The sequence below is a fragment of the Microcaecilia unicolor genome, chromosome 2, assembly GCF_901765095.1.
Source record: "Microcaecilia unicolor chromosome 2, aMicUni1.1, whole genome shotgun sequence".
NCBI lineage: Eukaryota > Metazoa > Chordata > Amphibia > Gymnophiona > Siphonopidae > Microcaecilia > Microcaecilia unicolor.
In genome coordinates this window covers 655,563,496-655,577,731 of record NC_044032.1, presented here as the reverse complement: position 1 = coordinate 655,577,731, position 14,236 = coordinate 655,563,496, and the positions used below count along the sequence as shown (strand labels likewise).

Here is a 14,236-nt window from a genome sequence, read left to right as displayed (position 1 = left end):
GGAGGGGGAGGTGTCTCTGTCACACACACACACACACACACTCTCTCTCTCTCTCACAGTCAATGTCTTTCTCTCTCTCACTCTCACACACTCTATGTCTCACACTGTATCACATTCACTCTCTATGTGTCACACAGTCACTCACACACTCTCTTGGTCTCATACACTCAGTCTCACAGAGAGTCTGTGTCTCACACACACTCTCTCTCTCGCACACACTGTATCTGTGTGAAACACTCTGTCTCTTTCACACTGTCTCACATACGCACTTGCACACACTCTCATTCTCACACACACACTCGCACATTCACTCTCTCACACACAGTCACTCTCACATGCACTCTCTCAAACATATACACTCTGAGGAAAACCTTGCTAGCGTCCATTTCATTTGTGTCAGAAACGGGCCTTTTTTACTAGTTCATATATAAGGTACTCACAGTGCAGCACTTCCTTCCTCAGAGCAACAGCATTTCTACCATGTTAGCAAACAGAGCAATCCTTTTACCAAGCTGCGAGAAAAAGGGCCCTGTTCTAGCAAAGGGAGCTGTTTTTCCTGCGTACCAGGGCCCTTTTTACCACAAAGGGTAAAAAGCCCCTAGACACACATGGCCATGCGGTAGGGAGCCCTTACTGCCATCCATCGAGGTGGCGATAAGGGCTCTCGCAGTAACCCTGCGGTAACCAGGCAGTGTGCAGCGATGTCTGATTACCGCCAGGTTACTGCTGCGCAAGCCATTTCCGGGATTTTTTTTTCCCCCTGGAAATGGTGTGCTGGGGGCAGGACTGCTGGCAGCCGTGTTGGACCAGCGGTAGTCGTGGAAGAATGAGCCCACATTGGGCTTACTACTGCTCTGTAAAAGGGCCTCAGATTGAATCTGCCTCTGTCTAAATGCAGCTGAACACTGGGATTGCATTAAACCTAATAAAATCTTAAAAAAAAAAAAATCACAAAAACTAAAAAAAAAAACCCAAACAGCTCAAAACCCCCTTAAATAGGAAAATCCATATTTATTTATTAGGATTTATTTACTGCCTTTTTGAAGGAATTCACTCAAGGCGGTGTACAATAAGAATAAATCAAACATGAGCAATAGACAGTTACAGCAGTAAATACATTAAAATAATGTTGCTTGAACCTTAAAAACACATTTTAAAAGATGCTGAAAAACATGGGGAAAAATTGATCCTTTCAAAAATATTAAAAAGCTGAAAACAAAGGCTGGAATTGATGCAGCTCAGCTTGCCCTCTTTTTAGTTAAAAAATGCTGTATTATGCCTTTAAAATACTCATTTTAAGTTTTGAAATGTATGCATTTCAGTGGCTGTATTTTTGAGTTCCAATGACACTACAATCATCATTGGAACCAGGAAGTGCAATGTGAACTCACTGGAATAAAAAACAGACTATAAAAATTATCTAAATAACCAAAGATACATAAAATAGTTGGATTTGCCAAAAAATTATAAGAATGACAACATAAGTATGTAAATAAACATCATACATTTAAAAACATACATAAAAACTGCTAGTAAACTAATAAAGCTTCACATATTTCTAGCCTGAATCAGAGCCATGTGCAAGCAGAGTCGTAGCCTTCAGTTTATGAACATTACCTGGTTAATTGCACTAATTCTGCTGACGTGCAGGGCAGCCTTGGGTCTGGTGGTTCATACTCGTAAGGAATATTTTCCATGGAATAGCACTGGTGGATGGCAGAATAAATATTCACCTGATGCTCTCACTAGTTACAAACAGCTAGACATCATAAGAAAAAAACTACTTCTGCATGTAAATCTTATTATTCACAGCAAATTCTTATGACTCCTAATATAGCTAAACTCTGTAAAATCTTCTGTATTCTTACGGAGTCTCAACTATCTCTGGATGACTCTCAAGTCCTCACTGCTCAAGAACTGGCAGATTATTTTAAATGAAAAATTGTAGACATGCAGTTTTCTATCTCCTCTTCTGTAAGAGCAAATCAAGTATCCATCCCCTCCCAGGTGTCTTTCATAGACAGTGAAGGAACATTTAATGACCCCCCCCCCCCCCCCGGCTCCCTGGGAAGTCATGGGTCAATATTCCATAACCCTGCTATAACTGAGGTCCAAAAGGCACTCAGTTCAACACATCTCACTACAGCTCCTCATGACCCCATTCCATCTATCTTGCTTAAATCATTTGAGACGATCTTTCTGTCCTATATTCACAATATGATAGCTTCATCACTGTCAACTGGTATAGTTTCAGATGCTTGGAAAATAGCCTATCTTTGCCCATGGATCAAGGATCCAAAAAAAGAGTCCCCAAGATGTAGCTATTGATCCATCGTGAATCTTCCTGTTTTATCCAGACTTACTAAATGGGTTTTCTCAGAACACCTCCTAGATCTTCTTGAAACTACTAACATCCTATACCTATATCAAACTGGATTTCACAGGAAGCATTCCACCAAGATCACATTACTAGGCCTAACCACTGTAAAAACTCATCTGGACTAGAATAAGACTGTTATTTCTCTTGACTTGTCTAGTGCCTTCAATTTAGTAGGCCATAAGCTTCTTATAAATCAACTTTACACCATAGGATTGACCCACACTGTCTTGGCCTGGTTCCAGTCTTATCTCTTTCAGCAATTGACTGTAGTCTCATGGAAAAATTGAACTTCAGTGCTGTTTGCTGTGACTTGCAGGGTCCCTAAAAGTTCCATATTAGCTCCAACACTCTTTAATGTCTTTCTTGCACACCCTACTAACATTGATTCAGTCTATTGACTTAACATCCATTGTATATGCTGATGACATTCAAATATTGAGAATAACTCACTCCTCTTCACCATCTACTATACTAGAATTGAATCAGAAACATAATCAGATTTCAATCTGGTTGAACCTTCATAAATTAAAATGAAATGATAATAAGACCAAGATTTTGATATTTGGTTCCCCTACATAACATCTATTGCCAGTAACGATCATCATGGCTGGCACCCAAATTGAACTAGTATCATCCTTAAAGATCCTAGGAGTCCATATCGATAGTCAACTTAATTTTCAAACACATATTTCTTTTCTGGCCTGAAAATGTTTCTTTAAAATGAAACAAATTCAGTCGGTTCAGACTCTCTTGACCTGCAGTAGGATGAGGAAAGTGATCTATTCATTTATCATAGGAAGTTTAGACTACTGTAATTCACTCTTATTTAAAGACATTTACAACTTGTTCAAAATTCCACTGTTATAGTGCTCCACTGTGCTACTCCTTGAGATCACATTACTCCATTACTAAGGCAAGAATCCCTTTCAAAATTGTGATGCTTGTTCAGAAAATGTTCTCCTCTGAAACACCCCTGTTTCTTTTTTATTTATTTTATTTATTTGTGGCATTTATACCCTGCTCTTTCCTGCTCGATAGCAGGATCAGTGCGGCTTACAAAGTATCGCATAGATAATACAAAGTATGGAACAAAGTATCTCAGAGATGACATAATTACATAGAGTAGGACATTAGTAATAGATGTGGGGAAAGGATTGGAGTATGGATGATACTAGTGGTGTGGAATTAGGTTTGGGAGTTAGGACGGGTCATTTGGATAGGCTTGTTTGAAGAGGTAAGTCTTCAGCAGTTTTTGGAAGGGTAGGTGTTCAGTGGTTTTTCGGATGTGTCAAGGTATGGCGTTCCAGAGTTGGCTGCCTATGACAGAGAAGTTGGATGCATAGTAGGTTTTGTATTTGAGGCCTTTGCAGCTAGGAAGATGAAGATTGAGATATGTTCGAGAAGATTTGGTCCAGTTCCTGGCCGGAAGATCGATCAGGTCGGACATGTAGCTTGGAGATTTTGATACCTTGTGCCTTATATTCTGGGTTGACCCCTTCAGTCCTCTCAGCAAGATTTAATGGTAGCTTCATCATGTCATCAAATGTGCTTCTCTATTTTCTCAGTTGTTGCTCCACATTTTTGGAACAAAACAACCTCCCTTTAGGCCTTCGTAAGGAAGTGACCCTCTCATGATTTAAAACTAACATGAAAAGCCACTTTTTCTTGAAATGCTATCCCAACTAACCATCTGCTGACGTCAATGCTTGAGGCTGGCTGGTGTAGTGAGGGCCTTCTCAGGTGCACTGTGGACAGTTCTTTCTTTTAATAATTTTATTGTGAATCTCTTTGATGGTATTAACCAATGGGTGGTACATCCTTAGTAAAAAGCGAAAGATTTATTCGATCTGAAAATAAACCAGAGATTATATGATGGTTAATACATCAAATGATAAATATGTTTGGATTATGCCATTAATAAACATGATTTAGTATAAATTTTCAGTCTTCCTTCTTGCACAGATATCTGACAGAAGCAAGCTAACACCTCTTACTCTTCTGCTTTTATGTTAGGCCTATGAATACATTAACATTGACAGGACAGTTCAGTTTTGGCGAGGTTCATTCCTGGGTTGTTTTCTGCATGCCGGAGGTTCCAGAGAAAACTCCAGTGGGGGAGAGTGTCACCTTCTACTTTCAGAACACCTTTCTGGACACGCAGCTGGAATGCACATACAGGTAATGCAGAGGGTCTCAGTGTGAACCTGCTATTCTAGTAACACGCTGATTAACTGAAGAAGGGTTTTAGACTTGCAAAGAATCACAAACGGTGGAATTCCTTTGCCAAGTGTTTTCAAATGTCAGGTCCTTCCATGTAAAAATCTCCAGCAAATCAGGCTTTTATGATTGGGGTCAGAACCCCTCTCAAACTTACCTCTTTCCTGGGGGTCAGCTTCTTAGCTGGCTTCTGTTTCTTTTGTCTGTCCTTTCTGAGCTGGCTCTGTCTCTCTGTGCTGGCAGCTTCCAGCAGCATGGGGTTAATTGTTTTACTTTACTACAGCTGTGTGGGTGGACTAAGTTAGCTCTACCTCTCTTTGGGTGTACTGGCTTCAAGTGCTTCACGGTGTTGCATTGGTGTGGGTTGGGCCTCTCTGGGTCAGTGTGCTTTTGCCTAGGTCTAGGGAGTGTGACATCATCAGGGAGGGCCTTGATAAGGAAGTGGTGTTGTTTCCTTCAGAGCCTTTGCAACAGTGGTGTTTGCTTTAGGTAGGGTGGTGCAGTGTGCACTTCTGACTTTGTGTCTAGTTTCCCTGCTTGCTTTTGTTAAGGGCCAGGTTAGTGTTAGTGCAGTGTGCACTGGTGACTGTGTGTTTAGCTTTCCTGCTTTTCCCTTTGGTTCCCCTGCTTTTCCCTCTTGGTTTTGGAAGCATTGCTGTGTGTAGGGCTTTGGAAGCTCTGTTTCTGTTAGAAGTACTTCAGGGTTTTGGTGTTGTTAGGAACACTACAGATTTTGCTGTTAGAAGTACTTCTGGTGTTTGTGCTATTGGGAGCATTGCAGTCTTTGCTGTTTGGGTGCTGTAGAAAGCACTTCAGTTTGCTGTTAGAAGTACTTCTGGGTTTGGTGCTGTTAGCGGCACTTCAGTTCGCTGTGAGAAGTACGTCAGTAGCTTGGTGCTTAGTGGAACCTGGGTTAGGTTAGTGCGGTGGTGCACTGCTGTAGCGTGGGGGCTTAGGAAGCTCCTTTGCTAGCGTGTGTTTGCTTTCCTGCTTTTTCCTTGTGCCTTCCCTGTCTTCCCTTTTAGTGCTAGGAGCTCTTTTGGTTGTTTGGTGCATAGGAGCACCTTAGTTAGTTTAGAGTTGTAGAGCACTGCTTGTAGATTGGTGCTTAGTAGCACCTGTGTTAGCTTGTGTATTTAGTTCCCTGCTCTGTTAGTTTAGGGCTTAGGAAGTCCCTTTCTTGAGCAGGGCTTAGGAGCTCCTGTTTAGTATAGGGCTTAGGAAGTCCTTTTGTCAGTTTACTGTTAGGAACACTCCTGCTAGTTTAGGGCTTGGGAGCACGTAGATCAGTTTAGGTTTAGGAACACTTTTGTTTCCAGTCCTGGTCCCTGTGTCATCCGGTATCCAGTAAGTCCTGCCGGCTACTCGAACCCAGGAGCTCAACTCCTGGGGGCTTAGTAGCTGTGCAGGTGAAGCTGTACGGACCAGTCCAGTGTGCTCCAGTCCAGTGTGTTCCGGTCCGGTGTGTTCCAGTCTGGTGCGCTCCAGTCCAGTGTGTTCCAGTCCAGTGTGTGTTCCAGTCCTGTGTCCTCCAGTCCGGGGGATTCCAGTCCATGTATTCCGGTTTGCTGGGCAGTGCCTGCAGTCCCTGCCGGTGTGCTTGCCCAGTGTTGGTTGGTGGGTTTTGCCTGCTGCTGTCGCTCCTCGGCAGCAGCCCAAGGGCTCACGTTTGCTCCAGAGCCCGGCCCCGCGGGCTCTGAACCTGAGAACCTGACACAGGCTGCCTGTACATCAAGTTGATATGCACTGACCAAGAGAGACCTTGGTGAGATAGTGTGTGAAATTCTCAAGACAGTTAAACAATGTGATAAGGCAGTGACCAGAGTCAGAGAGATGCTGGAATACACAGGGAGGGGCATTTATAGAGGTGATAATGCCCCTGTACAAGACATTTATTTATTTATTTATGCGTTAAGTTTCTTGATCGGGAGGCGGGGATAGTGCTGGGCAGACTTATACGGTCTGTGCCAGAGCCGGTGGTTGGGAGGAGGGGCTGGTGGTTGGGAGGTGGGGATAGTGCTGGGTAGACTTATACGGTCTGTGCCAGAGCCGGTGGTTGGGAGGAGGGGCTGGTGGTTGGGAGGTGGGGATAGTGCTGGGTAGACTTATACGGTCTGTGCCAGAGCCGGTGGTTGGGAGGAGGGGCTGGTGGTTGGGAGGTGGGGATAGTGCTGGGTAGACTTATACGGTCTGTGCCAGAGCCGGTGGTGGGAGGCGGAGCTGGTGGTTGGGAGGTGGGGATAGTGCTGGGCAGACTTATACGGTCTGTGCCAGAGCCGGTGGTTGGGAGGAGGGGCTGGTGGTTGGGAGGTGGGGATAGTGCTGGGTAGACTTATACGGTCTGTGCCAGAGCCGGTGGTTGGGAGGCGGGGCTGGTGGTTGGGAGGCGGGGATAGTGCTGGGCAGACTTATACGGTCTGTGCCCTGAAGAGGACAGGTACAAATCAAATTAGGGTATACACAAAAAGTAGCACATATGAGATCTTGTTGGGCAGACTGGATGGACCATGCAGGTCTTTTTCTGCCGTCATCTACTATGTTACTTTGTTACTATGATTGCCTATCAACAACCTGTTCCAGGCAATTTATACAGCATATAACGTAAATTACAAAAAAATCAAGTAAGACAAAAACATAAAATTACATAACATACATAGAGGGGTGTGACCTGCAAAGAGCAGCAGGTACAACCATAAATAAAGTCACAGAGAAGGGGGGTAACCTGCACAGAACAGTAGGTACAACCCTAAACAAAGTTTCGGGGGGGGGGGGGGGGAATTTGGATGGAGTGGCAGGTTCAACCCTAAGCCAAAGCACAGAGATGAGTAACCTGCACAGAGTGGCAGATGCAATCCTAAACAAAGTCATAAAGGGATGTAACCCGCACAGACCAGTGGGTACAAACCTAATCTGTAGAATTAGAGGACATGAAATTGAGGGCATTTAGTTTCTTCTTGCTAAGCCACTCAGTCATTGCTTTTGCTTTCTACTTAGGCTCATTGTCTGGAGCAGGTACAGGAGTGGGAACAGAACCAGGCTCTTCAAAAACAGACCGAAGACGTCCAATTTTTGAAATATAATTTATTTAGTTACACGAACTACTGACGTTCAGCAACCATATCTTCTAATATATACTGAACGTCTTTTTCAAGACCAAAACACCACTCACAAGAGACTCTATCCAGTGTGCTTTGTCCACTAACCTTTCAAGACAAAATTTCCAGACTCCTGAAGAAGGCACTCCTAGTGCCGAAACAAGGTACCTTGTAGAGTCTTCTTTCAATAAATTATATTTCAAAAATTGGATGTCTTTGGTCTGTTTTTGAAGAGCCTGGTTCTGTTCCCACTCCTGTACCTGCTCCTGAGATTTTTCGTGGGACACCGTTGTACTTTTCCACCTCTGATGGTTTTGTCGCTTAGGCTCATTGTCCTACTGGAAGGTGAAACTTCTCCCTAGTCCCAGGTGTGTGGCAGACTAGAACAGGTTTTCTCTAGGATTTGCCTGTACCTTGTAACATTCATCTTTCTCTTAGTCAAATGAAGCCTTGCTTTGGAGAAACCAGGAAAATAAGCAAGAAGACACCAGTATGGCAACAGGAAATTTATTCAGTCATCAACCAAACTTGACAAGGCCATGTTTTGGCGATTGCTTGCATAAGGGGTATATGTCCACAAACAAATAATAAAAAATTATTATTATTATTTATTGCATTTGTATCCCACATTTTCCCACCTATTTGCAGGCTCAATGTGGCTTACAAAAACCATTCCAGGAGACAGGTACAATTGATGTTACAACAAGATCATGGATAAGGAGAAAAGAGCTGAACAAAGTTATAGAAAGATGACTATCAGAATAGGGTGAAGTGGTAAGGTGTTATAATAAGCTATGGATTCTCATTGTAGGCCTTGTTGAAGAGATTTACGAAAGTTAGTTATTTTGTTAATCGTTTTCAAGTCAGTTGGTAGTGCATTCCATAGCTGCGTGCTCATGTAGGAGAAGCTAGTCCCATGAGTTAGTTTGTACTTTAGTCCTTTGCAGTTGGGGAAGTGCAGATCAAGGAATTTGTGGGCTGATTTTTTAGCATTTCTGGGAGGCAGGTCCATGAGGTCTAGCATGTAGCGCGGGGCATCTTCGTGGATGATTTTGTGAACAATCGTGCAGATCTTGAACGCGATACGCTGTTTGAGTGGGAGCCAGTGAAGTCTCTCTCTTAGTGGTTTTGCGCTTTCATATTTTGCTTTGCCAAATATGAGTCTGGCTACAGTATTCTGGGCTGTTTGAAGTTTCTTGATAGTCTGTTCTTTGCAGCCTGCGTATAGTGCGTTGATAAAATAAAACCACTTAAAACTACATCTTTCCCTCCATCTTCACAAGACTTACGTACCCACTGCTGTAACATCCCAGTAACACAATGCTGTCACCACCGTTCTTCAGTGAGGAATGGTGTTAGCAGTTTGATATAAAAACAAGCAGAAAGCATCATTTACTGTTAAGACCAAAATGTTCCACTTCGGTCTTACCATATAACAAATCTTCCTACACACATGCAGTGTCCCTTAAGTGGTTGTGTTTCTTCATCAATAGCTTCCTTCTTGTCACTCTCCCATGTAGAAGTAATCTTAAACTTGTTGCAATCGGTGATTTTCTTCAGTTTCAGACCTTTGCAGTTATTTTTAAGTTATTTTAGTTAGCTGTTCCCTTAACCCCTGGCTACTGATTTTGGAGGGTTGATCTGATCAAGGCACTGTCTTGATAGTGTGAAACTGTTTCCACTTTACAATAATGGACCTGACAGTCCCTCAAGGGATATTCAAGCACACAGACATTTTCTTTTAGTTTTTCCTCAATCTGTATCTTATGATACAGGTTTTGTTTCTCTGTCTTTTTGATCAGGTTCAAAGCTGCTTGTTTGTTTTTTCAAATCTTACAGGGTTTCACCTCTGAACTGCTGACTAAGACCACTTCGCTATGTTAGGTCCAGTCTAACAGACTGAAAGAACAACCGATGCTAGCATTACCGTTTCAAAAGACAACTCAATATCAAAAGATTTACAGCTCTCTGTTTCCCATACTGGAGTTAAAATATGGAACACTCTACCTAATGCCATCAGAACAGAAAACAGCTACCTTAGCTTCAGGAAGAGGCTAAAAACTTTTCTCTTCCCAAACACTGCTTCATTAGACCTGCTGCCATTGAGAGCGGTACCTTGGCTTCCAAGAGCTGAATTTTTGAACACTATGAGGCGAACCCCCTTTAGGGTGGAGGTCCTATTAAAGATTTGGCTTAAGAAATGGGAGCTCAGTTTTAAATATCTACTTAAGTCCTCTATTAGTAGCACTTTCATGGAAAATGGTCATAAAATGTTATATAGATGGTATTATACTCCACAAAGATTGTTTCATGTGTATCATGCGGGAACAGGACTATGTTGGAGACAATGTGGGATGCCAGGAGACATGTACCACGTTTGGTGCTCTTGTCCTGCAGTTCAAAAATATTGGCAGGACATCACCTCTATGGCACAGTGGATACTTGGGATGCCATACCCTATGTGCGCAGAACGTTTGCTGCATCATAAATACTTTGGTGTGAAAATTGAATATCATAGATGGGCTACTCAACTATTTACAACAGCTCATCTGGCTTTGGCTATCTTATGGAAAACTACAACACTTCCCTCTAAGGCTATTTGCCTGAAGAAATTGAACTACTGCACCTCATGGCAGAATTGACAGCGATTAAAAATGGACAAGTGAACTCTTCTCATAAGGTTTGGGACAAATATAAGTCATGGCGTTCAGGTAAAGCTCTTGAGGAGGAGGTAGGAGAAAATATGAACGGCTAAAAATCTAACCAAGTATATAGACAGAAAATGAAGAGGAGAATTATCCCACATAGTAATGGAAATGCTAGCAGGGGATAGAGATGGGAGGGGGTGGATGGGGAACTGCTTGATATGTTGACCTATATTGTTGTATGTTAATCGATGTTTTCAATAAAAGCTTTCAAAATTAAAAAAGAATCTCAGATTTTTGCATGTTGATCTATCACAAGAAGCGGCCATTCATCTACAACACTCTCTTTTTTCAATGGGCAGCTCGAGCCATCCGATATTTAGGGGTATATCTTGCAGTCTCTCTCCAGGACATTTATGAAGTTCCCCCCCAAAATTAAGGATTTACTTTTGGTGCTGGAACAATGGGAGAGTTTACAAATTTCATAGGTTGGCCAGATTCATGTTCTCAGAATGACAGTATTACCAAAACTATTGTTCCTATTTCTGGCTATCCCTTTAGCAATACCAAAATCCTTTTTTCAGAATCTTACTAGAAAAGCCTTTGTTTATATATGGAAAAAGAAGCCCCCAAGAGTAGGAAGACGTATGTTATATCAACTGAAACAAGATGGGGGTATGAGAGTCCCCCACTTTGAATTGTACCATAAAGCAGCTCTATTACAAAGTATCGCGGCTTGGCATTAAGGAAACCCTGAACCATGGTGCATACTGAACAATATTAGGTGGGGGATATTCCCCTTTGGGAACTGTCCTGGCTCTCAATGGATCACTTGAGGTGGGTGAAATGTAGGACTTAGTAGCACCGGTCTGGGAAAAACTATTTAATCACACCTGTTTTGTATGCCCCACAGTTTGCCCTTGAAGTGAGTGATCACACCTATTCTAGGTGGGCAGCTGTAGCTCTGCGTACACTGGATCAAGTTGGGAGGAAGGGAAGCTCATGTCTTTTCAAGATTTACAAGAAGAGTATGGGCAATCACAATGCTTTTCAGTATATGCAGTTGAAAGGTATTATCATCCGTAGAGCTCGAGGTGAAATGAGTTTAGCTGAAACAGTGTTGGAACACACCTCATGGTCTAGTATTAGCAAAAGTGGAGTTTCAAGGATTTATAAAGCGATGTTGAGGAGAGATATATCTGTGTCACAGTACACTGTTAAATGGAGAATGTTGAGCCTAGTCAATGGAGTAAAATGTTTAAATAGCTGTAAGATACCTTTTGCGACCCCACTGATAGAGAATGGATAGAAAATGTTTTATCAGCGATATTATACCCCTGAACGTTTATTGAAAATATTTGGTGTGGGGACAGCCTTGTGCTGGCAGAACTTGGGGCCCTAGGCACCTTTTATCATATTTTGTGGCCCTGTTCTGTGGTACATTCTTTCTGGGAGACGCTAGACAGTCAAATAAATGCTTTTTTTTTTTACTTTTGCAACGTTTTTTGAGGGCAGATTGTCGTTTATTACACTTTAAAATAACTGGGATCACTAAGGAAATGCATACACTTGTAACTCGTATATGTACAGCACCTAGGATCACCTTGATTATGTATTGGAAACAGGCGTTGAATCCACCAATGGAGAGCATCTTTAAAAAAACAGGCCTATTATTGCTTAATGTCACAGTTGACAGCCTGGAAATATGGAAAAATTATCCAGTGCCATAAAACGTGGGATATATATAAGAATTAGAGAGAACGTGCATGGAAGAACTAATTTGCTTTAACATGATCTTATAGACAGGACCTTATTTATTTTCAAATTGGAAAGGGGAAATAGGGAGAGAATTCCTTTAATCCCTCCTGTTAAGGGCTGGCTCTAATGAGCATTTTTCACAAACCTACATGAGCAAGGGAGCAGCTATAAATCCTGATGTTGATATACTGGGACATACTTATGGGTTCCCTTTCCTAAATGGGATTTTAGTTCCTTCCAAACCATGCCTTTCGCAGATTACACGTATGCAGAGATACACACATAAATACTGGCTTTCTAAAATCTGGTTTTACAGGTTTGTATGTCATGCACATGTGAATCACAAATAGGACTTCTAAATTGAGAGCCTTCCTTCTCATTTAATTTTTTTTTATTTATTCAACATTTTAGAAAAGGTGAAGGGGTTTTCAAATCTGACAACATTTCTACAATATCCATTCTGAAAGATGTGCTCTCTAAAGAAGCCACAAAAAAGAAGATTAACCTCAATATATCGTACGGTAAGAGCAGCGTGAATCCCCGTGCACTTGTGCATTGTGTGTTTTCTGCTCTGGTGCAGCCCATTCTCATTGCTCCTTTTCATTCTTGGGTTCTGCTCTCTAGATATAAATGAAGATTCTGTTAAGCACACGTTAAAGATGATCCACCCTAAGCTGGAGCACCAGCTGCTGTTGGCTAAGAAAGTTCAGCTGATTGATGCTTTGAAGGTGGGTAGTCATTCATTTCAACGTGCCTGGCACAGCTCAGGGCACTATGTCAGGGTAGCCTGCCTTTTATTTTCTTCAGATTTGGTTTAACATGAAAGTAAGCATGTGTCTTAGAATTATTTATTCTCATAATCTTACCCAATTCTGGAAACTTTTATTCCCATAGACAGACAGTAGAAGCCAAACCATAGTGAGTCAAGCCCTCGATATACCTTCAAGTTATTGCAGCTGAATTCTTCCTGCTGATGGTACATTAGTACATAAGTACATAAGTAGTGCCATACTGGGAAAGACCAAAGGTCCATCTAGCCCAGCATCCTGTCACCGACAGTGGCCAATCCAGGTCAAGGGCACCTGGCACGCTCCCCAAACGTAAAAACATTCCAGACAAGTTATACCTAAAAATGCGGAATTTTTCCAAGTCCATTTAATAGCGGTCTATGGACTTGTCCTTTAGGAATCTATCTAACCCCTTTTTAAACTCCGTCAAGCTAACCGCCCGTACCACGTTCTCCGGCAATGAATTCCAGAGTCTAATTACACGTTGGGTGAAGAAACATTTTCTCCGATTCGTTTTAAATTTACCACACTGTAGCTTCAACTCATGCCCTCTAGTCCTAGTATTTTTGGATAGCGTGAACAGTCGCTTCACATCCACCCGATCCATTCCACTCATTATTTTATACACTTCTATCATATCTCCCCTCAGCCGTCTCTTCTCCAAGCTGAAAAGCCCTAGCCTTCTCAGCCTCTCTTCATAGGAAAGTCGTCCCATCCCCACTATCATTTTCGTCGCCCTTCGCTGTACCTTTTCCAATTCTACTATATCTTTTTTGAGATACGGAGACCAGTACTGAACACAATACTCCAGGTGCGGTCGCACCATGGAGCGATACAACGGCATTATAACATCCGCACACCTGGACTCCATACCCTTCCTAATAACACCCAACATTCTATTTGCTTTCCTAGCCGCAGCAGCACACTGAGCAGAAGGTTTCAGCGTATCATCGACGACAACACCCAGATCCCTTTCTTGATCCGTAACTCCTAACGCGGAACCTTGCAAGACGTAGCTATAATTCGGGTTCCTCTTACCCACATGCATCACTTTGCACTTGTCAACATTGAACTTCATCTGCCACTTGCACGCCCATTCTCCCAGTCTCGCAAGGTCCTCCTGTAATCGTTCACATTCCTCCTGCGACTTGACAACCCTGAATAATTTTGTGTCATCGGCGAATTTAATTACCTCACTAGTTATTCCCATCTCTAGGTCATTTATAAATACATTAAAAAGCAACGGACCCAGCACAGACCCCTGCGGGACCCCACTAACTACCCTCCTCCACTGAGAATACTGGCCACGCAATCCTACTCTCTGCTTCCTATCTTTCAACCAGTTCTTAATCC

The 14,236-nt window shown here is 42.4% G+C and overlaps 1 protein-coding gene across 1 annotated transcript in view; it reads left to right on the top strand.

The window, feature by feature from the left end:
* Nucleotides 1–14,236, top strand: part of BBS7 (Bardet-Biedl syndrome 7) — a 94,229-nt gene that overhangs the window by 75,160 nt on the left and 4,833 nt on the right. The window contains exons 16-18 of the mRNA XM_030191777.1: nucleotides 4,394–4,558; nucleotides 12,507–12,616; nucleotides 12,720–12,823. Of these exons, the coding sequence (XP_030047637.1) occupies nucleotides 4,394–4,558; nucleotides 12,507–12,616; nucleotides 12,720–12,823 (379 nt within the window). The remainder of the gene's footprint in view (nucleotides 1–4,393; nucleotides 4,559–12,506; nucleotides 12,617–12,719; nucleotides 12,824–14,236) is intronic.